At 37.0% G+C, this 25,274-nt stretch overlaps 1 protein-coding gene and 1 non-coding gene across 4 annotated transcripts in view; both read left to right on the forward strand.

Annotated features, from left to right (window-relative positions):
• The first annotated feature begins 424 nt into the window (after positions 1-424).
• The window catches only part of LOC126298391 (ATP-dependent helicase brm-like), a 249,423-nt gene continuing 224,573 nt past the window's right edge, over positions 425-25,274 (forward strand). For 2 of the 3 annotated variants that reach the window (XM_049989698.1, XM_049989700.1), the window contains exons 1-2: positions 615-760; positions 25,044-25,212. In XM_049989698.1, the coding sequence (XP_049845655.1) occupies positions 25,054-25,212 (159 nt within the window). In that variant the 5' untranslated portion in view covers positions 615-760; positions 25,044-25,053. Of the gene's footprint in view, positions 761-25,043; positions 25,213-25,274 lie in introns of all 3 variants that reach the window. The other variant, XM_049989699.1, reaches the window with a different exon arrangement.
• On the forward strand, positions 5,822-5,896 carry Trnas-cga (transfer RNA serine (anticodon CGA)). Its single transcript has one exon. It is a non-coding gene; the product is annotated as a tRNA-Ser (tRNA).

Consider the following 25,274-nt stretch of genomic DNA (forward strand, 5'->3'; position numbering starts at 1 on the left):
TATAGCTCCTAATAGAAACAAATTGTAATATGTGTATAGGAACAAAATGTGCTATTAATTACAAGCTTAGGCTTTTCCAGAATATTATAAAATAATAAATTACAATTATTCTACATTACAAGTTACAAATGTGATAGAATTGAAATGCTTTGTTTTGAATTGGGGAATAATCATTCAAACTAGTTTATAAGTCACCAGTTGCTAACCAAGAATATTTTATTGCCAGCCTTATCACTGCAGTTTCCCGAGCACAAAATCTAAAATCTCGTTATGACCTCCTTCTGAAATCTGCAGACAAAACGTTGCCATCACTTTGTAGTTCTCGTATCTTTGTTGCTCGTATACTTCTTTATCTACAGTCACTTTTGCGTTTTCTGTCGCCTGTTCATCCCAATAAACGCAACACAAGCTCCCAGCAAAGAAGAGGATTCATAGTAGACCGCTAGCGCAGTGAGGTAAAGTGTGGGCTCGAGAACGTCCGTGCGCTTCTTGCTCACATTTCTGTGCGTGCCCTTTTATTCCTGTGCGTTTGCGATTGCGCACGACGAAAGAGGCACCGTGTGGACACACCTTAAAAGCTGCAAACAGGCAACCCGATCGACACCAACTTTTGCTGCCCCTAGACACAAGTCATCTGTGGAGAGAACTGTAACTTTGGCTTTGTGTATAGTCTTAGTTTGTTGTGTGTATTGTTGAGTAGATGTTGGAGTTTGAATTGGAGCGGAGACGTAAGGAGTTTGATGTGAGTGGATAAACAAAAGTAAGATACTTGTCTTTGATTATGTAAACTGTAGTAAAGGCATTGATGTTTATTCCGGAATAGTCGTGCCGTGTGACTTCGTAAGAGACGACGTTTCTATTCCGATGGAAGTGATATATTTGTTTACAAACTCCTTCACTGCATATCGTCAACGCTTTTAGTTTCAGAACTTGTGCGATGCTATAGAATAATACACGGAATGTATTTGTTGTTATCTCTAATTTCGTGCTTACGAAGTCAAATGCGACCACAACAACCACCCGAAGCAAGTATAACGTATTCAGTGATGTATGTGATGCTTTTAGTTTCACCATTATTACAAATAAGGCCATTTATTCTTTTGAAAGCAGATAGTTGCAGCGGACAAAGGAGAAAGTTGTTCACCCAAAAGCTGTTCAAGTTTCAAATAATTCTTCAAAAAAATTCTTTTCCTGTGCCTAGATTTGATTTCTGTACTAGCTATGTGTACCTTACTCCATAACTTTCAGGTATCTTAATTAAAGTACTGTGAGACAATCACAAAGACTCTCTAAAAAAAATGTTTCATGGTGATAATGCCCACTTTGCTGGCAAATGTATGTTTATATGTTAAGTGCTGTAGCTTTCATATCTTGCCGGGCGTTTAATGGGCTGAATTTTGTGGCACTTTAAAGGGTAATTTATAATGATCAATGTGTGTGCATTATTGCTCACCAATTCTAAGTACTGATAACGGAATATGCATTAATACAGGACTGTACTATAGACAGAATACAGTGTGGCTCCCAAACAGGCAGAGATACTATAGGACATGGCCCATGTGGGAGGCAAATAGAGAACAAGTAAATTGGTGGGAGGACTCAACAAGTTTAAAATTGCTCCTGGTTGTTTTGTTGTTGATAAAATTACATCATGCTTAGTGCAGAATTTAATGGACTGTGTTTTATCTAATTTAAATTACAACCTCTTTCCTTAACCACATAGACTGTGTAGAAGGTCAAAATCTCTAGAGAAATCTTTCACCGTTTATATGTACAGCATGCTTTGTAGATAAGTGAGTGTCATGGCCCAATACTTATTTGTATACACCAACTATAGGCTTACACACAGTGAAGATTCTATGTGAGCTCACTTTAAAGCTCAGAATGGTTATTAACAGTATTATACAACAGACATCAGGTGCTAGAGGTCAAGCGGTAATGAGTTATTCTAAGAACCAGTCCACAAAGTTAACATGGAGAAAGGAGCACTTGCAACATGTGTAAATGTTGCACACAAAGTCAGAAATATTGAAACAAATAGTTTTTGTGTAGATCAGAACATAGTCGCATGTGGTTTTGAGTTGTTTCTGCAGAATACTAATCTGATAATTCTAACAATCAACAGGTCCCCTCTAGAAAACTTTTCTGTTACTGCATTCATGAGAAATCTAGATGCATTATGTAGCAACCTAGCATAAAACAAGAAATGGTTAGTAGTTTTTGGAATTTTCAATTGGGATTTATTTAAAGATACTAGCAGGAAAAGTGAACTGGAATCATTAGCATTTGAGTGTTTCAGTCCAATTTCATTTTTCAGTTTTGCAACTCTTGTGAACAAAATAGTAGGACACTGATACAATATTTATAGACAGTGCTCCAACAAAGTTAATATGGGAAAGGAGGAGTTGGAACATATGTAAAAGTTGGACACAGTGTCAAAATTTTAAAACAAATAGTTTTTGTATAGGCTAGAACCTAAAAGCATGCGATTGTGAGTTGTTACTGCACAATACTTATCTGATAATTGTTATAATCTACAGATCCCCTCTACAAACCTTTTCTGTATTTGCATTCATGAGAAATCTATATGAATTATACAGCAACTTGACAGGCAACAAGACAGTTTGTAGTGATTTCAGTGTAGACTTGAATGGAGATATTTAAAAAAATACTACCATGAAAAGTGAAGTGTAATAATTATTTGGGTGCTTTATTCTAATTTTGTTGGTAAGTTTTGCAACTCTTGTGCAACATGATAGGACACTGACAACATTCTTTTGGACAGTGCTCAGGCTAAAATAGTGTGTACCAAATTGTTAATGTACTGTCTGATCATGATACACAGTTAATGGAAATAAATCTTACAGCAGCTCTTGGTCCTGAGGCAGGCAGTGAGGCTTACTAGTGTTCTACTAAGGGCAGGTCGAAAGAGGTGGTATGGCTTGAGATATGTACAGAAAGAGATGCTAAAGCCAAATTCAATTGATTCCATAATGTGTCACTATTCAAAAATTGCTTTCCTAAAAAGTAATCCAGAAAGCGCATTAAAAAACAAAACCAGTAAGCCATGGAAACTAAGGGAATTGAAATTGCATGTAAGATGAAGAGGGAAATTACATAAAGACCAGAATAAGTAAAGAGCTGATATTACTTGCATACTACCAGAAAAAAAATACGCAAATAAAATGAAATAATAAATACTGTAATATTTTATGGAAAGACATTAAAATGTCAAGGAATGTGTACCGTACATCTCGACAGAAGTTAGTAATGGGGATAATAAAATCAAAACTATGTGGGATTTTGTCAGTGGGAGACAGGAAAGGCAGTGAGTGTAAAAGATATCATAACAAACTAAATGACACTGTTGTTATTGATAATTCATAAGTTGCAAGTATTTTCAACAATCACTTTCTGAATGTAGTAGCAAAAATAGGATTAAATGGTTCAGTTGAAGAAACAGTAGAATATATTAAAATGTTCTACAAAACTAAGTAACTGTAAGTGACACCAGTACCCTCCACTGAAATTAATAGTATTATAAAAAATTTAAAAAACAAAATATCATATGATGATGGAATTTCAAACAGAATTCTTAAAAGTTGTAAATACATAAAACTGCAACCACTCACTTTTTTTGAATAGTTATTTATTATTCCACGAACTGGTTTTCGAACCTTTTCAGGTTCATCTTTAGATGGTTTTCTGCAAGTTACGTCACTACTTCTATGATGATGCTGGGTGCTGGCTTGCAACAATATGGGCAGCTTTTTTCTGTTAGTGTCCATCTGCCTGCTTCCATTTTGATGGCCCATTGGTACATCACTTTAGTAGACAGTCACAGGGTCTAAAATATCCATAATGGATAAGCTTAATATTATGAATATCAGAATTGGCTTGATAAAGAGAAACTTCATATGCTATGCACTCCAAATTTTGTATTGGCTAGTTATTTTTGTCGGAAATTGTATAAACATGGTGGTAGTTTCATTTATGTTAAAAATAGCATAAATTTTAAATGTATGCCGTATGTAGAAAAATCATCCATACAGAAAGATGTTGAGGTAAATGGGATTGAAATCAAGGACAAAGAAATTGCTATAATTTGTCTGGCAATATTAACAACATGTTAAAGAACCTTGAAAATATCTTACACATGACTACACAAACAAAATAGAAAACTAATTATATGTGAGGATTTCAACATTGATTTTGCAAGTGAGTCCAATCAAAAAACGGCTTTACAGAACCTCTTAGCAACTTTCAATTTAAAGGCTACTATAGAAACACCAACAAACATCACAAAAACCTCAGCCACCATCCTTGATCAAATATTTAGAAATGTGAACTTGAAACATTCAACACAAATCCACCATACAGTCTTTGGGGACCACACAGCCCGAGAAAGATTAGGAAAACTGTTTATTTCAACTGAATGTCTACTACATCTAGGAAGTATAATGATCAGAATATACATCATTTCCTTAATTATCTGTGTAAAGAAACTTGGGAAGACACCTATGAATGTAAAAGTACAAATGATAAATTCAACAAATTTCTAAATAGTTTTAGGTATTATTTTGAACTTTGACTGCCACTCCATAAAAAGACAGTTACAAAAAAGGACATGAAAATAAAATGGGTCACAACAGGGATACAAATATCTGTGAAGAAAAAGAGATTACTCCATGAAATATCTAGACAGCACACCACATCCCCAGAATTTGATTCCTAGTTTAAGAATTACAAAAAGATTTTAACTAAAGTCATAAAAGAAGCAAAAAGAATGACAAATAGTTCCTTCATAGCAAATGCACAGAATAAAATTAAAGCCATATGGGACATTGTAAGGCATGAAACAGGACTAAAACAGAGAGAATACCATAATATCAAACTGAACGAAAACACTTCTGTAATATCTGATCCCCAGCAGATAGCAAGTAATTTTAACTCGTATTTCTCTGAGGCAGCTGAGATTCTGGTGAAGCAAAACTTTCAATATGCTGTCACTGCAAATAAGATTAAAACTATCCCTACTAACAAGTCTCCTTTCCTATACCCAACAGATGATCAGAAAATGCTAAAAACAGTAGGGAAGCTAAAATCAAAATTTTCCTGTGGTACTGACAACATACCAGACCATATCATTAAAAAATGTGCAACATTAGTAGTTAGGCCCATGGCAGACATATGCAATAGTTCGCTTTCTCAGGGAATCTTCCCAGAAAGGTTAAAAATAGCTAAAGTGAAGCCATTGTACAAAAAGGGTGAAAAAACAGATATAACAAATTATAGGCCAGTCTCTCTACTATCTGTTTTTTTTTTCTAAAATAATTGAAAAAATCTTTTATAAAAGACTCGTAGATTTCATTGAAAAAAAAATTAACTTTTCTCAGCTACACAGGATGGTTTCCGAAAATGTAAATCCACTGAGACAGCTATTATCGATTTCTTAAATGAAGCTTTAAATGCATTAGGTAAAGAACACACAGCAGCAATATAATATTCCTAGATCTTTCAGAAGCATTTGACATCATTAACCATGGTCTGTTGCTTAGAAAGATAGAAAATGTTGGTGTCAGAGGCCCAGCCTATGAGTGGGTAAAGTCATATCTAACTTCCTGGCAGATTTTCACTCTGCAGCGGAGTGAAAATCTCATTCTGGAAACATCCCCCAGGCTGTGGCTAAGCCATGTCTCCACAGTATCCTTTCTTTCAGGAGTGCTAGTTCTGCATGTTTCGCAGAAGAGCTTCTGTAAAGTTTGGAAGGTAGGAGACGGATACTGGCAGAAGTAAAGCTGTGAGTACCGGGCGTGAGTCGTGCTTCGGTAGCTCAGTTGGTAGAGCACTTGCCCGCGAAAGGCAAAGGTCCCGAGTTCGAGTCTCGGTCGGGCACACAGTTTTAATCTGCCAGGAAGTTTCATATCAGCGCACACTCCGCTGCAGAGTGAAAATCTCATTTTGGAAAAGTCATATCTACAAAACAGACACCAAATAGTTGAAGTCTTGCACAAAGAAGGAAAAAAATTAACTTCATATCAATCAGAAAAACAGTGTTAAACAGTGGATCCAAAATGACCTAAGATGGCAGAAACACACACACCTATGTAGTAAATTAAGTACCATTTGTTATAGTATAAAAATTCTTGCTGGATGCACATCAATGCAAGCCATAAAAAATGTGTACTATGCCCAAGCAGAATCACTACTAAGATATGGTTTAATTTGCTGGGGAAATTCACCACCCAGCAAAAGCTGTTTTATTGCACAAAAAAGAACCGTAAGAGCCATGGAAAGCTCAGCACCTCAATCTTCATGCAAACCCTCATTTAAAAAGTCATATTCTTCCATTACCATGCCTATATATCATAGAAACAAAATATTTATAAGGAAAATCATAGATGAAAATAGCAAGATTGCTCCAACAAACCAAAATATCCATTCAAACAACACAAGGAATAATAAAGATTTACATATGCAGTTTTCACATACAACACTAAAACAAAAAGGATCCTTGCAAGCAGGTAAAAAACTGTATAACAAACTACTTAAAAAAATAAGGCAATAACTGGCATGCATAAATTCAAAACTGTAGTGAGTGACTACTTGCTACAGAATTGCTACTATAGTGTTCATGAATTTTTATCGACAATGTAAATATGTGAAAAATGTAAATAGTTTATACAATTAAGGCCAAAATAAGAAATGTGTACATGTAGATTTATCTGTGTATTATATGTGGTCTATTACATATGTGTGTGTGTTTAATCAAGGCCGAAAGTATGAAATGTGTGCGTGTAAAATTTATTTGTGTATGAGGTTGTTGTGAGGTTGTTCCCATACGTTAGAGTGATATTGCTAGATACAATGGTTTTTCTTTTAAACTTTATTGCAAATTATTTGACTTGTCCTATATCATTATGTTCGCCTGTACAGTGTGTGTTTCACAGGACCAGTAAATATACATTATTTACATTATTAAAGGTGTCAGTGGCTCAGACAAGAGTAAAATAAGTAACAGGAAATTTTTTTATCATCTGCCAAATAACTAAAAATGTGTGCCAGGTAGCAAAGCAAGTTTTAAATCTAACATAAAATCATTGCTCCTGGAAAACTCCTATTCTATGGACAAATGTGTATTTAAAAACTGGTAGCCTGAAAAGGATAGCTTTTTTAAGTGTAGTTACATGAGTAGGACTAAAACATGTGTTAATTAATGTTAATACTAATAATAAACACACATCTTGTAAACTGACTCACACTATATCATTTTGATAGAAGAAAAGTATAGAATGGCCTATGGAACATATAAATAACTAAAAAAGTAATTTTATCAGTAGTTATTTTGAAGTGAAGACATAAAATATAGAAACAGTAGTATAACACTACTTTTGTTAATTAATGACTTTACTGTTATGAAGAGAGAAGAGGGCATATTAAAAAATGACACTGTAATTTGATACCAAAGAATGTATCATTGGCTTAGGTGGAAAATTAAAAGCTATTAAATATTTACTGAATGATAGTATGTGTGTAGAGACAGTCAGCTGAAGTAAAGGTCCCAAACATTTACAATCCAGAAATCTTTGGATATTCTGTTGCTGTAAAACTGTGCAATGTGCTCCACTATTACAAGGGACTGGTCATATGCAACCAAGTTTTCAACTTATAAGCAAAAAAAGCTCCAATCTGGATGGAAAAAGTAGTATTGTGATGGAATTTCAATCATGTTATGAATCTAGTGAATGGTGAGCTCAATCATACTGCTTTGCTGATTCTTACTGAACTGGCCCAGTGCTGTCTACGACTTGAATGAATTGCGTGAATGTTAACTCAGTGTGCTGTTTTCAGTGCCAGCAATTTGCACATTCATTAGATTCAACTCGTGGAATGTTCTTATGGAATCTTGGAAGCAAAGTTCACCCTCTTGGTTATTACCATATTACATAGCAGTTCAGCCATCATACAATGTGCTTGTTGTACAAGGGCAAAGGGAAGTTATGAGGCATAGAGATAGTGTTTGTGTCAGTGAGTGTTGTCATTGTGATTTTTGTACAATTTACACAACAAAGAAAGTGAAGTATTAATTTGAAATGCAGGGCAGTTTTGCTAAATAGGTTATTTAAGTAGTCATTTTTATGTCAAATTGATAAACAAGAATAAAGTGCCATGGTAAAAAAAGTTCTATACGGTTCATCTCAAACAAAGTTAAAGATTTATAGGAAACATGGTAGTTTCAACGTGTAAAAAAAATGTGCTGCTGAATTAAAACTTAAGCTGAACTTCTCTTGGGAAAAAGTGCTCATGAAGGATGTCTCATCTCTGCATCTACATACATATTTCACTATGGCTGAGGATACTTTGTACCACTAACAGTCATTTCCATTCCTGTTGCACTCACAAACAGAGCAAGAGAAAAATGGCCCTCTAAATGCCACATGGTCCCTAATTATTCTTTTCTTATTTTCATGGTCCTTATGTGAAATGTACATTGGTGGCAGTTGAATTGTCATGCATTCAACTTCCAATGTCGGGTGTCTACATTTTCTCAATAGCGTTTTGCAAAACGAACGTTGTGTGCTCCTCAGGAATACCCATTTGAGCTCCCAAAGCATCTCCATAACACACTCATGTTGATTGAAATTACCAGTAACAAATTCTGTTACTGTTTCTGAATTGCTTCAGTGTCTTCCTTTAATCCAGTTTGATGGTGATGCCAAACACGTGAACATTACTCAAGAATGGGTTGCACTAGTGTTCTTACAGATGAACCACAGTTTCCTAAAATTCTTCCAATATACCGAGACTGACCATTCATGTTCCCTATTACCGTCCTTATGTTCTTGCTTAATTTAGTTTCACTTTGCAATGTTATGCCTAGCTATTTTATTGATGTAACGGTGTCGTGCAGAACACTACTGAGGCTCAGTTTGAATATTATGGGATTGCTGTTCCTACTCGTCTGCATTAAGTTACATTTTTCTACAGTAACAGAAAGCTGCCATTCATCACAACTAGAAATTTTGTATAAGTCATGTTGTATCCTCATAAAGTCTTAAGTAACAACACTTTCTCGTGCACGACAGCATCATCAGCAAGCAGCTGCAGATTACTTCTCACCATATCTGACAGATCATTCGTGCATATGGAGAATAATAGCAATCCTATAACACTTTTCCAGTGCACTTCTAATGATCCCCTTGTCTTTGACGAACACTCGGTGGTGACTACAACGTACTGGGTTCTATTATTTAAGAAGCCTTTGAGCCACTCACATACCTAGGAACCTATTTTGTATACTTGTGCCTTCGTTAACCGTCTGCAGTAGGACACCGTGTCAAATGCTTTCTGGAAAACTAGGAAAATGGAATCTTCTTGTTGCCCTGCATCCATGGTTCACATGATACCATGTGAGAAGATGGCAAGATGGATTTCCAAAGAGTGATGCTTCCGAATCTATGGTGATATTTGGACAGAATCTTTTCTGCCTCGAGAAAATTTATCGTCATCTTTTCTGTTTTCTGTCTTTCTCTTAGTTGCTTTAAATTTGTGGAGGTACATACCGTCTATGCAACTAATTGTTTATTGCCATACACATTTTACTTTTTTTATTTGGGAAGTATCATCAGTGACCTGTTTCCTTTTATATATACAATAAAGGTATTATGTGGTAGCGCATAGCAGCATATTATATCTACCACATAATACCTTTATTGTGTGTATAAAAGGAAATGTATTACAGGCCATGATGATGCTTCCTAAATAAAATAAGCGAAATGCGTGTGGCAATAAACAAACTGTCTTCAATTAGTGGCATAGACAGTACATACTCGACGAAATTTTGTTATATTGGAATTGAGGATATGAACTGAGGATATGTTCAAGGACTGTGCAGCAAACTGATGTTAAGGATACTGGTCTGTAATTCTGCTGGTCCATTCTTTTATGCGGGAGTCACCTGCACTTTTTTCCAGTTGCTTGGGACATTTTGCTGGTTGAGAGATTCGTGTTAAATGTGAGGTATATAAGGGGTCAATGCTGTAGAGTGCTATCTATTAAACTGAATTGGGATTCCATCTCGATCTGGTGACTTACTTATCAGCTGTTTCAGTTGCTTCTGTATGTCAAGGATGTCTATTGCTATGTCCTCCATACGGGAGTATATGCTATGGCCAAATGACTGCATGTTTGTACTATCCTCCTGCGTGAGTGATTTATTAACCACTAAATTTAAAATTTCAGTTTTGCTGTTGCACGTCATCTATTGTCGCACCACACTGGTCAGCAATTTTACATAGGACTAGCATTTTCTCGGGTTCTCGGCAAGATCGTTTGCCAAGGTATGATGATGGTAGTTGTATGCTTTGTGCATTGATAGTTTTACAGGCACAAGAATTTCTACTAACTTTTCCCTGTTGTCCTTTGTGCATTCTCTTTCGAACTGAAAGTGCGACAGTCACTACTTTCTTAGCATTATTCGGATTTTGTTATTAAACTGTGGTTTGTCTTTGCCGGCCTTAATCCAACCACATAGTTCTCCGTAGTGTGATTTATAATCTGTTTCAAGTTTGCCCATAATACCTCTACAACCTTCATGCTGGAATTAAATGATGTCCATTCATTGTCTGAGTGGGATGCTAAGAGCTGCTTATTTCTAGCAAAAACAGTCTCCTAGCGTTCTTGATGCATTCGTTAGTCTCAGTAACCGTTGTTGCATTCGTTAGCCTCAGTAACCATTGCCGCTGTGATATGATCACTACTCATTGTCTATATACTGACATCTATAAGTTCATGCCTGTTTGTAGCTAGATAAAATTTGATAGTCCTTCACTTCCACCAATTGCCACATAATTTTGTAGGAAAAATTGTAGGTAGAAAACATTCAAATCTAGTGAGAAGGCTGAGTGAGTTGGCGGGGAAAAAAAAAAAAAAAAAAAAACCTGGACTCTCATTTGGGAGGGCAGTTATTCAAATTCCCTCATCGTTACCCTGATTGAGGTTTTCTGCTGTTGTTTTGTAGTTGTCCCTCCCCCCCCCCCCCCTTTTAGATTTCTTAAGGCAAATATCAAAAGGCTTCCTTGAAAACTGGCATGGATGGTATCCTTCTGAATTCCAAGCTTGTGTTTAGTCTGTTAATGACCTCATTACTGATGGGACCTTCAGTCTTAATCCTCTTCCTTCCACTGGAAAGGTGGCAACCATAAATAGATATTTTGCAAACCTACCAGAATCAGACATTAGGGAATTAATATACTCACTGAAAAACTGGACTAACTGTGTTAATCAAATAGCTGAATTTGCTGCAAAATAAGTGTGTCTTTTTATGCAAGGAAAATGGTCTCCGTCAGTCTTTTGCTTTGCCCTTGTGGAATGGTCACACCTGAATTTAGGAGCTAAAGATAATTAAATTGATTTCATTCTCAAAGGCAATGAATGAATTTCATGTGCTTCAGTCTTAGAAAACATAATAAGGGATGCGCAACACGGATTCAGAACTGGCAGATCAACACAGTCAGCTATTTATATCTTCTTAAATGAAATTCTAACTGCAGTAGATAATAAGCAACATGTGTCTGGCATATTTCTTGACCTTAGTAAAGCCTTCGATGTGATTGATCATAATACTCTGTTGCAGAAGCTAGGTAATTATGGAATAAAAGGCCTGCCAAACAAGTGGACAGATTCCTACCTTCATGACTGTCAACAGATCACTCAAATAAAATACAAAGACATAAAAACACAAAAAAATTGTAATTTTTACAGTAAGGCACAAACATTACATATGGAGTTCCTCAAGGGTCAGTCCTTGGGCCAATTCTTTTCATTCTTTATGTTAATGATTTGTCAGAAAAAAATAACTAAAGGGACAATAGTACTTTTTGCAGATGACACAAATATCCTAATCAAATCACGTGATGAAGAAAGCCTACAGAAAACAGCTACAGGTATAATACAAAATTTGACACAATGGTTCAGAACAAACAAGCTAATAATAATGAAAAAACAGGGACAGTCAATTTCCACAATTCACAGAAACTACATCCTACAAGACCAATTTTTAAAATTGATGGAAAAACTGTCTCATCTGTGAGCAACGCAAAATTTTTAGGTATACATATTCAGCAGAACCTAAAATGGGAGACACATCTTAACCATGTAAATAAAAAGCTACACACACTTACGTACACAGGAAGAATCCTTGCACAAAATACAGGCTGTGTGTCTGTGATCACAATGTACCATGGCAGTATTCAGTCACTGCTGATGTACGGCATTATCTTTTGGGGGAACTCTGTAGGTACTAACAAAACATTTAGGCTACAGAAAAAGATTGTTAGAATAATAAACCATGCTAATTAAAGAGACTCCTGTAGACCAATATTTAAATATCTCAGTATACTGCCTCTTCCTTGCTGTATAACTGTGATTACCACCCTCATGATACTAGGCAGAAGCATTACTTGCATGTCAATACAGTAAGTACAAACATTTATAAGAGAGAAGTGTATCACACTGGCATAATGCTGTACAATCACATGCCACCCTATTTGAAACAGATGCAAAATTTACAAAAGTTTAAAGTGAAACTGAAAGAGTACTTGCTTGACCACTACTTCTATTCTGTTTCAGAGTTTTTAAAACACCAGAAGAGTGTAGTGTAACTGCTCAAATATTCTTAATAAGTCTATCATTTTGTTTCATTATATTAAATTTGTCATCAATATTCAACATGTATTGAATAATTTTTAATTATTTATCCTTTCAAAATAACAATGTGTATGATGTTGTATACACTGTACCAACCTGACTTGTCCTACATCGTTTATGCAAAATATATATCTAAACACAATTTACAGGGCCAATAAAGAAATACAAATACAAATAGTTTATATTTTTGTTGTAAAATAACTTTGAGTGAGCATGTGAAGTTTGAACTTCGTAACAGTCGCCACCAAACAGCAAATTGTGCTCGGTTTCCTTGTGATCTTTTTGAGAGGAAAGCTTTCACCATTGTTTAAATAACTGCCATTGCTGTGTGACTTTATTTACATATAATTCTGGGTAACTAATTGAGAGCCTGATAGTAACTGAGATATCTTGAGTACGTTACTTTAATTTCTAGTTTTCACGAAGGAAATGACACACATAAGTCACACTCGATATGTGCAAATAAATAAAATTAAGTATAGCTAAATTTGCATAAAACCATCCAAGATGAGCAGGATAGACTTGAAACAAGTTATGGAATGCTAAATGAAAATGTTAAAAAAATATAACTCTTGTTATGCTTTAAGTAGTGTGTTCCACGTTAGAATAATTTTTCTCTACTCTGTGCTGGGGAAGTTCTGCATGAATTGTACCAGTATGCCCAAATGGTGTCCAGCTGGAAGGAAGAGGTGACTGAAACTTTATGACCATATTGTCGTAATGAATGACTTCTAACTGACAAAAGGCAGTCATAAATTTTCCCCCTCAGTGATAGTCAAGAACAACTGGATACCTGAAGTTAAAGATTTTCAGGAAATGTCACTACAGAGGATGTCACATGGGACAGAACTAAATTCAGAACTCTCAATTGACAATCATCAACCTACAGGAAAGATGATCACTAGAACGGTAACACCTGATTGACAAAGAAGATAATTATTATCTTACTGTCTAAACTGTTAATTTCAAATTACTGACAATTAGCAGATAGCAGGAAATGAAGGAGCTTGTTTATAGGAATCCTCTTGCATTTTTGTAGAGTAATTTGATAAAAATGTGAAAAATCCAATTCCGAATGGCTGGATCAGATAACAAACCTAAGTTCTCATTGCAAAAAAAGACATCGAAAATTCCATTCATTTTACAAGGGGGCTTCAAAAAAATAGCTTATGCATTGTCATGACAGGCTGAGTAACTATTTTTGAATGCTACACTACACTTGGTGACACAGATACATCACACTATTTTTCAACTGTCACCATGTCTCTGTAAACAAGCCGGAATGTTTTACCAATCATTCAGTTCCTCAATGATACAAATTCACTCTTTGGTCATGAAGCCATTTAGAACTACTGTGTAAATGTGCTCATCATAGGAAAAATCCTCCACCCCAACAAAAATGCCCCCCTGGATCAGATGTTCTTTCAGCTTGCATGGTGCAAGATTTGGTCTTCCACATCAGCATCATCCATGTCTCCTTGGTCAAATTGTTCACACCAGTTCACTATGGTTGGATACGACACTGTATTTGGCCTGCATACTGCCAGAAACGCCATGGTGAATCTGTTTGGAATTATATATTTTGACCCCAAGAATCATACTGTCATGTGCACTTCAACTTTGGAGTACATCCACGAGTTCGATGGTACACTGTGATGCACCTTTATCCATACAACAGCATAACTTTCTTCCCAGGACACTCTATAATATTTACTATCTATTTACAAAGCACCATTCTTCATACACTATGGTCTTAGCATTGGATGTGTTCAACTCACTTTATACAATAACAATGAAACTTAGTAGTTCATTCAGAAAGTAGGAATTTTACAACTTTGGCTTAAAAAGTGCTCTTTCTCAATAACTGCTTTCCATTCTTGTAGAAGCCTGTTCAAAATGTGTACTACAGAACAATAAACGCTTCTCTGAATGAAGGCAGGGGCAGAATCCCTACATATAACTCATTCGTCGTCGTTGCCGTTGTTGTCTTCAGTCCATAGATTATTATGATACAGGTCTCCACAGTAGTCTGTCCTGTGCAAGGCTCTTCATTTCTGCATTACTACTACTACTACTACTACTACCCGCCCCCATGGACCTTGCCGTTGGTGGGGAGGCTTGCGTGCCTCAGTAGGTGCAACCACAACGGAGGGGTATCTGTTGAGAGGCCATACGAACGTGTGGTTCCTGAAGAGGGGCAGCAGCCTTTTCAGTAGTTGCAGGGGCAACAGTCTGGATGATTGACTGATCTGGCCTTGTAACACTAACCAAAACGGCCTTGCTGTGCTGGTACTGCAAATGGCTGAAAGCAAGGAGAAACCACAGCCATAATTTTTCCAGAGGGCATGCAGCTTTACTGTATGGTTAAATGATGATGGCGTCCTCTTGGGTAAAATATTCGGGCGGTAAAATAGTACCCCATTCGGATCTCTGGGCTGAGACTACTCAAGAGGATGTCGTTATCAGGAGAAAGAAAACTGGTGTTCTACGGATCGGAGCGTGGAATGTCAGATGCCTTAATCGGGCAGGTAGATTAGAAAATTTAAAAAGGGAAATGGATAGGTTAAAGCTAGTTATAGTGGGAATTACTGAAGTTCGGTGGCAGGAGGAACAAGACTTCTGGTCAGGTGAATGCAGGGTTATAAATACAAAATCAAATAGGGGTAATGGAGGAGTAGGTTTAATAACGAATAAAAAAAATAAAAGTGCGGGTAAGTTACTACAAACAGCATAGTGAACGCATTATTGTGGCCAAGATAGACACGAAGCCCATGCCTACTACAGTAGTACACGCTTATATGCCAACTAGCTCTGCAGATGGTGAAGAAATTGATGAAATGTATGATGAGATAATGATGAGATAAAAGGAATTATTCAGGTAGTGAAGGGAGACGAAAATTTAATAGTCATGGGGGACTGGAATTTGGTAGTAGGAAAAGGGAGAGAAGGAAACATAGTAGGTGAATATGGATTGGGGCTATGAAATGAAAGAGGAAGCTACCTGGTAGAGTTTAGCACAGAGCATAACTTAATCATAACTAGCACTTGGTTCAAGAATCATAAGAAGAAGGTTGTATATGTGGAAGAATCCTGGAGATACTAGAAGGTATCGGATAGATTATATAATGGTAAGACAGAGATTTAGGTACCATGTTTTAAATTGTAAGACATTTCCAGGGGCAGATAATCCATTGGTTATGAACTGTAGATTAAAACTGAAGAAACTGCAATAAGGTGGGAATTTAAGGAGATGGGACCCGGATAAACTGACTAAACCAGAGGTTGTAGAGAGTTTCAGGGAGAGCATAAGGGAACAATTGACAGGACTGGGTGAAAGAAATACAGTAGAAGAATGGGTAGCTCTGAGGGATGAAGTAGTGAAGGCAGCAGAGGATCAAGTAAGTAAAAAGACAAGGGCTGGTAGAAATCCTTGGGTAACAGAAGGAATATTGAATTTAATTGATGAAAGGAGAAAATATAAAAATGCAGTAAATGAAGCAGGCAAAAAGGAATATAAACGTCTGAAAAAAAAAAAAGAGATTGACAGGAAGTGCAAAATGGCTAAGCAGGGATGGCTAGAGGACAAATGTAACGATGTAGAGGCTTATCTCACTAGGGGTAAGATAGATCCTGCCTACAGGATAATTAAAGAGACCTTTGGAGAAAAGAGAACCACTTGTATGAATATCAAGAGATCACATGGAAACTCAGTTCTAAGCAAAGAACGGAAAGCAGAAAAGTGGAAGAAGTATATAGAGGGTCTATACAAGGGCGATGTACTTTAGGACAATATTATGGAAATGGAAGAAGATGAAATGGGAGATAAGATACTGCGTGAAGAGTTTGACAGAACACTGAAAGACCCGAGTCGAAACAAGGCCCCGGGAGTAGACACATTCCATTAGAACTACTGACGGCCTCGGGAGAGCCAGTCCTGACAAAACTCTACCATCTGATGAGCAAGACATATGAGACAGGCGAAATACCCTCAGACTTCGAGAAGAATAGATTTATTCCAATCCCAAAGAAAGCAGGTGTTGACAGATGTGAAAATTACCAAACTATCAGTTTAATAAGTCACAGCTGCAAAATACTAATGCAAATTCCTTACAGACGAATGGAAAAACTGGTAAAAGCCGACCTCGGGGAAGATCAGTTTGGATTTCGTAGAAATACTGGAACACGTGAGGCAGTACTGACCCTACGACGTATCTTAGAAGAAAGATTAAGGGAAGGCAAACCTACATTTCTAGCATTTGTAGACTTAGAGAAAGCTTTTGACAATGTTGACTGGAATACTCTCTTTCAAATTTAAAAGGTGGCATGCGTAAAATACAGGGAGTGAAAGGCTATTTACAATTTGTATAGAAACCAGATGGCAGTTACAAGAGTCGAGGGGCATGAAAGGGAAGCAGTGGTTGGGAAGGGAGTGAGACAGGGTTGTAGCCTATCCCCGATGTTATTCAATTTGTATATTAAGCAAGCAGTAAAGGAAACAAAAGGAAGAAATAAAAACTTTGAGGTTCGCCGATGACATTGTAATTCCGTCAGAGACAGCAAAGGACTTGGAAGAGCAGTTGAATGGAATGGATGGTGTCTTGAAAGGAGGATATAAGATGAACATCAGCAAAAGCAAAACGAGGATGATGGAATGTAGTCGAATTACATTGGGTGATGCTGAGGAAATTATGTTAGGAAATGAGACACTTAAAGTAGTAAAAGAGTTTTGCTATTTGGGGATCAAAATAACTGATGATGGTCAAAGTAGAGAGGATATAAAATGGAGTTTTGCAATGGCAAGGAAAGCGTTTCTGAAGAAGAGAAATTTGTGGACATTGAGTATAGATTTAAGTGTCAGGAAGTCATTCCTGAAAGTATTTGTATGGAGTGTATGGAAGAGAAACGTGGACGATAAATAGTTTGGACAATATGAGAATAGAAGCTTTCGAAATGTGGTGCTACAGAAGAATGCTGAAGATTAGATGGGTAGATCACATAACTAATGATGTATTGAATAGAATTGGGGAGAAGAGGAGTTTGTGGCCCAACTTGACAAAAAGTAGGGACCGGTTAGTAGGACATGTTCTGAGGCATCAAGGGATCACAAATTTAGCGTTGGAGGGCAGCGTGGAAGGTAAAAATCATAGAGGGAGACCAAGAGATGATTACACTAAGCAGATTCAGAAGGATGTAGGTTCCAGTAAGTACTTGGAGGTGAAGAAGCTTGTACAGGATAGGGTAGCATGGAGAGCTGCATCAAAACATTCTCAGGGCTGAAGATAACAACAACTACTAATACTACTGAAACCTAAATGCAACTGAACCTGATTTCTGTATGCAGGCTTACATCACACAATTTTCATCGTGCAAGCTTACCTCCATTTCGAAACTGATGATTCCTTGATGCCTCAGCATGTGTCGTATCCACACACTCCTCTTAGGTTGCACCATAATTTTCTTCCCCAGTTTGATTCAGCACCTCTTCATTAGTTATTGAACCTACCAATCTTATCTTTAGCATTCCTGTATAGCACAATATTTCAGAAAAAATCTATTCTCTTCCTGTCTGCAATGTTTATCTATTATCCAAGTTTCACAACTGTAAAAGACTCCACACCAGACAAACACCTTAGAGAGAGAGAGAGAGAGAGAGAGAGAGAGAGAGAGAGATTGTCCCTTAGAGTTAACATGTTTGTTTTTCAGAAGAGGTTTCCAGCACATAAATTTATATTCATTGTTAAGAAGTTTCTCTTTTTTCAGAAATGCTTTTCTTGCTTATTGCAGTCTGTATTTTATCTTCTCCCTACTTTGGCTATTGTCACTTATTTTTGTGTCCAGGTGTAACAAAACTCATCCTCCTCTTTTTTAGTGTCTTATTTCCTAATCTAATTTCCTCAGATTTGCCCGATTTAAATTGACTACCTTCTATAACCATTGATTTAATTTTCATTTATGTTCATTTTATATCATTTTGGTAACACACTATCCATTCCATTCTATTGTACTTTCAAGTCCTATGTTGTCTCTGACATAATTACAATGTCATCGGCAAACCTCAAAGTTTCTACTTCTTTAATTCCTTATCCACATTTTGTTTGGTTTTGTTTAGTGATTGCTCAATGTACAGATTTAATAACAGCAGGGATAGGCTAAAATTTTGTCTCCCTCTCAACTATTGCTTTCCTTTCATGTCCTTTCACTCATATAAGTTCAGTTTTTTTTTTTTTTTTTTTCTTGAAGTTGTAGACAACCTTTTACTCCCTGTATTGTGACCCTGCTATCTTCAGAATTTCAGAGAATGTATCCCAGTGTGCACTATCAGAAGGTTTCTCCTAAGCTACAATTGCTGAAAACATAGGCTTGCCTTTCCTTAAATCATCTAAGATAAAAAGCAGTGTCAGCATAGTCTTGCATGTTCTTATATTTCTTCAGAAATGAAACGAGATTCCCTGAAGTTGGATTCTGACAGTTTTTTCATTCTTCTGTAAATAATTTGTGTCAGTACTTTGAAACCAGGACTTTGTAAATTGACAGTTTGGTAATATTCACAGCTGTCAACACACTTCAAACGAGGAAAACTCCCCATCACCGCTCCCCCCCCCCCCCCCCCCCCTCTCCCTCCTACCCACCTCAGATTTAGTGGTTAAATGGTCCATTGGACAGCCTGTTAGAAACTGAACACAGATAAAGCATGAAAACGGGAAGATGATGTATTAAACTGTGGGAAAAGAAGCAAAATGGATACAGTGAACAGTCGAAGATCAACATGTGCAACATGTAGCAATTTTGAATGATGGTGGTGTTGTGGTCATGTGATCATGGTGAAGTGGGAGATCCAGGTTCAAATCACAGCAACATGTAGCAAAGGGACTTCAGACGTACATAGCTCCTATTTGTTCGACAAGAGTATCTCATGTTATGCCTCTTGTGTTCAGTTATGGAAATTTTGTCTCTTGAATTCCTTTGTTGTAACATAATTCACCCCTGTTTATTTGTTATTTTCATTCCTGTGAGAGGTCTGTGAGGCTTCTCACCTGCTCTCGCGATTCATCACATTTACTTGCGATGGTAATACACTCTTACAACATGACTCATTTTCTGTAACTGATGTATAGTATGATAATTGCTAATGCTACAGAAGGAGAACAGACACGTCAGTAACCAGATGGACAGTTTATAAATTTCGGGGGGGGGGGGGGGGGGGGGGACATGAGGGAGCTCTGAACACAGATTTCCTGCCTTGCCTTGGAGTTTAGGACTGTGACCAACCATGCTGCCATGGTTCTGGCGAGTTGTTAGATGTTGCACATCTTGAGCTTGGACTGTTCACTGTTCATATTTTGCTTCTTTTCATGCTTGATGTGTGTTCAGTTTTTGACATGGTATCCATTGGACCATTTCACCACTAAATCCGAAGGGGGTGTGATGGGGATTTTTCGCTATAAGATATACTGTATACTACATCAGTCTTGGATGTCGTGATTTTTGATTAAACACTCAGTTGTGCCATAATATTACCCCACATTATATCAAAAAATTAAAGTAAGGGGTGTAAATCAACTAAAAACTACCGAAGGTGCTGAAGTTTGATACCATTCTGACTATAAAAGTAACAGCTTACAACTTTTGGGGGAGTTAGTGAAAGAGTGTCTCTCATGAGAGCTTTTGATCTATTTTTAATCTCACAAATGTGATGACTTCCATTTTGCTTACTTCACTACCATCGTATGGACGCCAGCTGAATGTGTTTCTTAACGTTGCTTACGTTTATGATACGACTTGGAGGTAGTGTGTCAATTTATATTTGTCTGTTTTTTGTATCTGAGGTGATCTATGCCTGTAGATCCTTCTGTAGTTTGTATGAAATCAGAAATATCCCAGCCTTTATCTTTGACAAAAGCTGCATTTACTACAAAACTTGAGGAATCAGAGATCAAGAAGAATGTTAAAATTTCCTGTAACATTAAAATTGTCAACCAAATCAGTGATGAAAACAAGAAACACTCTTACTGACCATGTCCAGAGATGTCTCATTACCAGCCCTCAGTCTACCAGTACTTATCTCGTTCTTCAGTGAAGATGCATAGCATAATATGTATGAATACCAGAAACTGTTGTATCAGTAGATCTTGATTGTTACAATTTTATTCCCCACCAGTGAACTGCTAGTATGCTAGTGTGTCCATTTTCCAAGATGAACTGCCTGATTTTGGATGTGGACCAAGGAAATATTCATTTACTGGATTGTGGTAGACATTAATATGCACACAACATAGTAGTAAATAGCCCCATGGTTGTTGCTGAGTACCAACATAATACTAGATTTAGTGAGGCACAGGAAACTGGACACTTCTGTTTTCCATTTCTGAATTTGTACTTACTTTACATTTCTCAAGCTTCATGTGGGAATGGGCTATTGAATGAATTTTCTATACACAGTACTGAACTTATAAGCTGTGCTGAAAGCATTGGACCAGATCTGACAATATTTCATCTGAAACTTCTTGGCAGATTAAAACTGTGTGCCAGACCAAGACTTGAACTCGAGACCTTTGCCTTTCGCGAGCAAGTGCTCTACCAAATGAGCTACCCAAGCACGACTCGTGCCCCGTCCTCACAGCCCTACTTCTGCCAGTGTCTTGTCTCCTACCTTCCAAACGTTACAGAAGCTCTCCTGGGAACCGTGCAGAACTAGCACTCCTTTCTTTCAGGAGTGTTAGTTCTGCAAGGTTTGCAGGAGAGCTTCTGTAAAGTTTGGTAGGTAGGAGACGAGACACTGGCAGAAGTAGGGCTGTGAGGATGGGGCGTGAGGTCGTGCTTGGGTAGCTCAGTTGGTAGAGCACTTGTCCGCGAAAGGCATAGGTCCGGAGTTCAAGTCATGGTCTGGCCCACAGTTTTAATCTGCCAGGAAGTTTCATATCTGTGCACACTCCGTTGCAGAGTGAAAATCTCATTCTGGAATATTTCATCTGTTCGAACCCGTGTGATGCATGGGAAGCCATACATAACATGTATTCAGTCAGTCATACTAAGGTGATCCTCCACTCTTGACAGATTGCCAAATCTGTAATGCACTCTATCCCCAGCCATCAAACTACATTTCTGCATTTTCCTCTGAAGTCTAGTTATTTTTATAATTGAAAAATGTTATTATATAAAATATTATACACAGCAAATTAAATGTGCCATTGTAGTAAATAAACCATTCGTACACTAGACACTTGCTAATCTGGCTATTCCTCGCACATACGGCTGTTGGATTAGTGGAAATGCCAGATTATTGAAGGTGTCTTAAATTGAGTGTAAGCACATAGGCATTATAGTTTATTGAATCCAAAGATACATTGATTTTCACTGAAATCTTAGTCCTTGAGTGTGTACATACACAGTAGCATCACTCACTATGAAACATGTCTCGTATTTTTAGTTGTCACAACAATGATATGTGGTGGTCTTATCACACAATGGCCTTTGGTACTGTATGTTTCTGATTGTTGCTAATGTACTTCAGGAAGATGTGTGCAGCTTCAGCACAAGCAGTGTGGGATATCTTTGTTCTCTCCTGCTATGTCCTCTTCTTCACCACTTTCATCATAACTTACCTGTATGCTTTTGATTATCTCTTTGTCAGTTAAACTTTAATCATAAACTGTTGCTTGTCCAGCATTGTACTTAGCAGCAATGGCTTCCTGCAAAGAACCTCAATTCAACCTATGTCTATTTTTGAGATTCCACTTGAAGTCTAGCATAACATGTTTCCTTTTAGGAGCCATGATTCTAAACCATAAAGGAGGCCACAATTTCAAACATGTATAGCATTGTTTTTACATTGTAATCAACTAATGACATTGTTGCACATGAGAATTCATTACTGTATGAGTCATTTCTTTTTGTGTGACTTAAGGCTGGATGTGGGCCAGTCTACTGAGGGCTGGGTTAGTGAGAGTTTAGCGTAGCACAACAATTAAAAAAAATTAGTATTGTGTTTTTTATGGAGCTGCAGAACATTGGGTTTAGTGTGATGTGTAATAAAAAAAAAAACCTGTATAAAAATCCTGCTGGATGAACCATCGCACAAATTGGTGGAGAAAAAGTATAGAAAAAAACTGTTAGCAGTTTTACAGCACAGAAATCCACATACACGAATGGAACCAAATTCATTGCATTGTGTCAACAAAAGAATTTGAAAACTGTGTTGACTTCCATGGGGAAACATTTTTGAAAGCAAAAACATGGAAGTAATCCATACAGTTGATTGTGAAGCATCAAATCCTTCATAATGCTATCATATACAGTTCTTAGAAAGAAGTTGATGATGCACAGATCTGCAGCAGTGAAAGTGTCAACTTGGGTCCATACCTCATCAGCATCAAAGTTAAATTTGCCCCAAAAGAGCACACTGAAAAAGAATACATATTCAAAAAATTGTCACAGAAAAGATCCAGGAAACCAATATGAAAGAAAGATGTGAGAAAGAGAAAGCTGTCACTTGGGGACAGTTCTGAGTGATATACTGGAATTTATGACATGCTCTACATATGAGACATGGCCATTATTTATTTAATGACAGATGTGATGTTGTGGCTTAAACTGTTTTAACACTAATCTGTGAAGATGGTCTGTGACTGAAACCAATTGATATTTGGGTTTTAAATTTAAAAAAAGCAGCTGATGGTCTAACATGCATTTTATGAAAATTTCTATTACCCAACTGATGTCTCATATGCAAAAAGTATTAATCCTTCCCCTTGATTAAAAAAAAAAAAATGGTTGGTCACATGGACTGAACAATAGCCAGTGAAGCACACACAGGTGACACAAGTCATGGGATAGCAATATGCACACGTACAGATGACAGTAGTTTTGTGTACACAAGGTATAAAAGGGCAGTGCATTGGCACAGCTGTCATTTGTTCTCAGGTGATTCATGTGAAAATGTTTTTGATGTGATTGTGGCTGCACAACAAGAATTAATGGACTTTGAATGTGGAATGGTAGTTGGAGACAGAAGCCTGGGACATTGTTTCGGAAATCATTTGGGAATTCAACATTCCATGATACAAAGTGTGAAGAGTGGGCTGAGAATACCAAATTACAGGCATTACCTCTCATAATGGACAACACAGTGGCTGATGGCCTTTGCTTAATGACCTGAGAGCAGCACTGTTTATGCAGAGTTGTCTGTGCTGACATACAAGCAACTCTGCTTGAAATAACTGCAAAAATTTGTGTGGGACAAATGACAAATGTCTCTGTTTAAACAGTATCGTGAAATTTGGTGTTAATGAGCTATGGCAGCAGACGACAAATGACAGTGCCTTTGCTAACAGCATGACATCACCTGCAATGCCCCTTCTGGGCTCGTGACAATATTGGTTGGACCCTAGACGACTGGAAATCCATGGTCTGGTCAGATGAGTCCCAATTTCAGTTGGTACAAGCAGATGATAGGGTTAGTGTGGTGCAGACCCCCACAAAGCAACGGACCTAGGTTATTAACAGGTCACTGTGCAAGCTGGTGGTGGCGTAATAGTGGTGTGGGCTGTCAGACATGATATTAGGAAGTATCTCATGACTTTTATTACATCAGTGTAATATAATTTAACCAACTGCAAGTGATATGGCAGCTCTGACAATTTAAACACTGTTTGTAACAGCTGCTTCACTTTGTTGATGTATACCTTTAGGTAGCTTATTCTTCATGATGATTTTCGTGGAACTCGATGAACAAATGAATTAGACTATGGCCAGTCCCTTTCCTCATGCTGAGCAAAGCCAAGCTCTACTACTTTCATAATTAGTTTGATGTTGACAGAATGATGATCAACATACTGCCTTCAGTTTTTTAAAGTAAAGGCGTATAAAATCTTATAATATTGTATTTAATATTTTTTCGTTGGGATGTTTTTGTTTCATGCCTTTGATTTATTTTCAAACCAGTTAGTTTCTCAGTTCTGAGAAAATAATAATTCAAAATTATTTGAATTTCTGGAAAGAAATCCATCAAGTTTTGACTCCTTTCTTGTCTGATAGTTTGTTTTGTTGCTGTATTTTCAGTGGTGGACGTTAATTTAATGCTGAATTTGGCATGGTTTTTTCTTTAGAAATGCAAACAGAAGGTTCTTTATTAAGCTGGATTTGGCGTTACTTACACAATGTTTGTATAGACTGATTAACTATACACCATTTTCATTTTTAACGTGCACCATTTTTTATGGTTGTGTAACATTTGGACTTAATTCAGATTTGATCGTAAATGTGATTATTCAGATTTGATCGTAAATGTGATGGAAACTGTCGTGAAGACTATTGTAATTTTGGATTTCCCTTTTCAGTTCCGTGAAGATGAGTGAACTAAATGAATTAGATGAAAATATGGCAGATGTAAATGTGACACAGATTCCAGTTCAACAAGTTGAAGCAGACTCTCCCAGTGCAGATATTACCATTTTACCATCTCCCCAAGAATCAGCAAAACCTACAGAAAGTGGAGACTCATCAGAAGTAAGTCAATGTAGATAGATATTTATTTTATTTTTGCAAAATGTGCTTGAAACAAGCCACAA

Source organism: Schistocerca gregaria, chromosome X (assembly GCF_023897955.1).
Source record: "Schistocerca gregaria isolate iqSchGreg1 chromosome X, iqSchGreg1.2, whole genome shotgun sequence".
Lineage (NCBI taxonomy): Eukaryota > Metazoa > Arthropoda > Insecta > Orthoptera > Acrididae > Schistocerca > Schistocerca gregaria.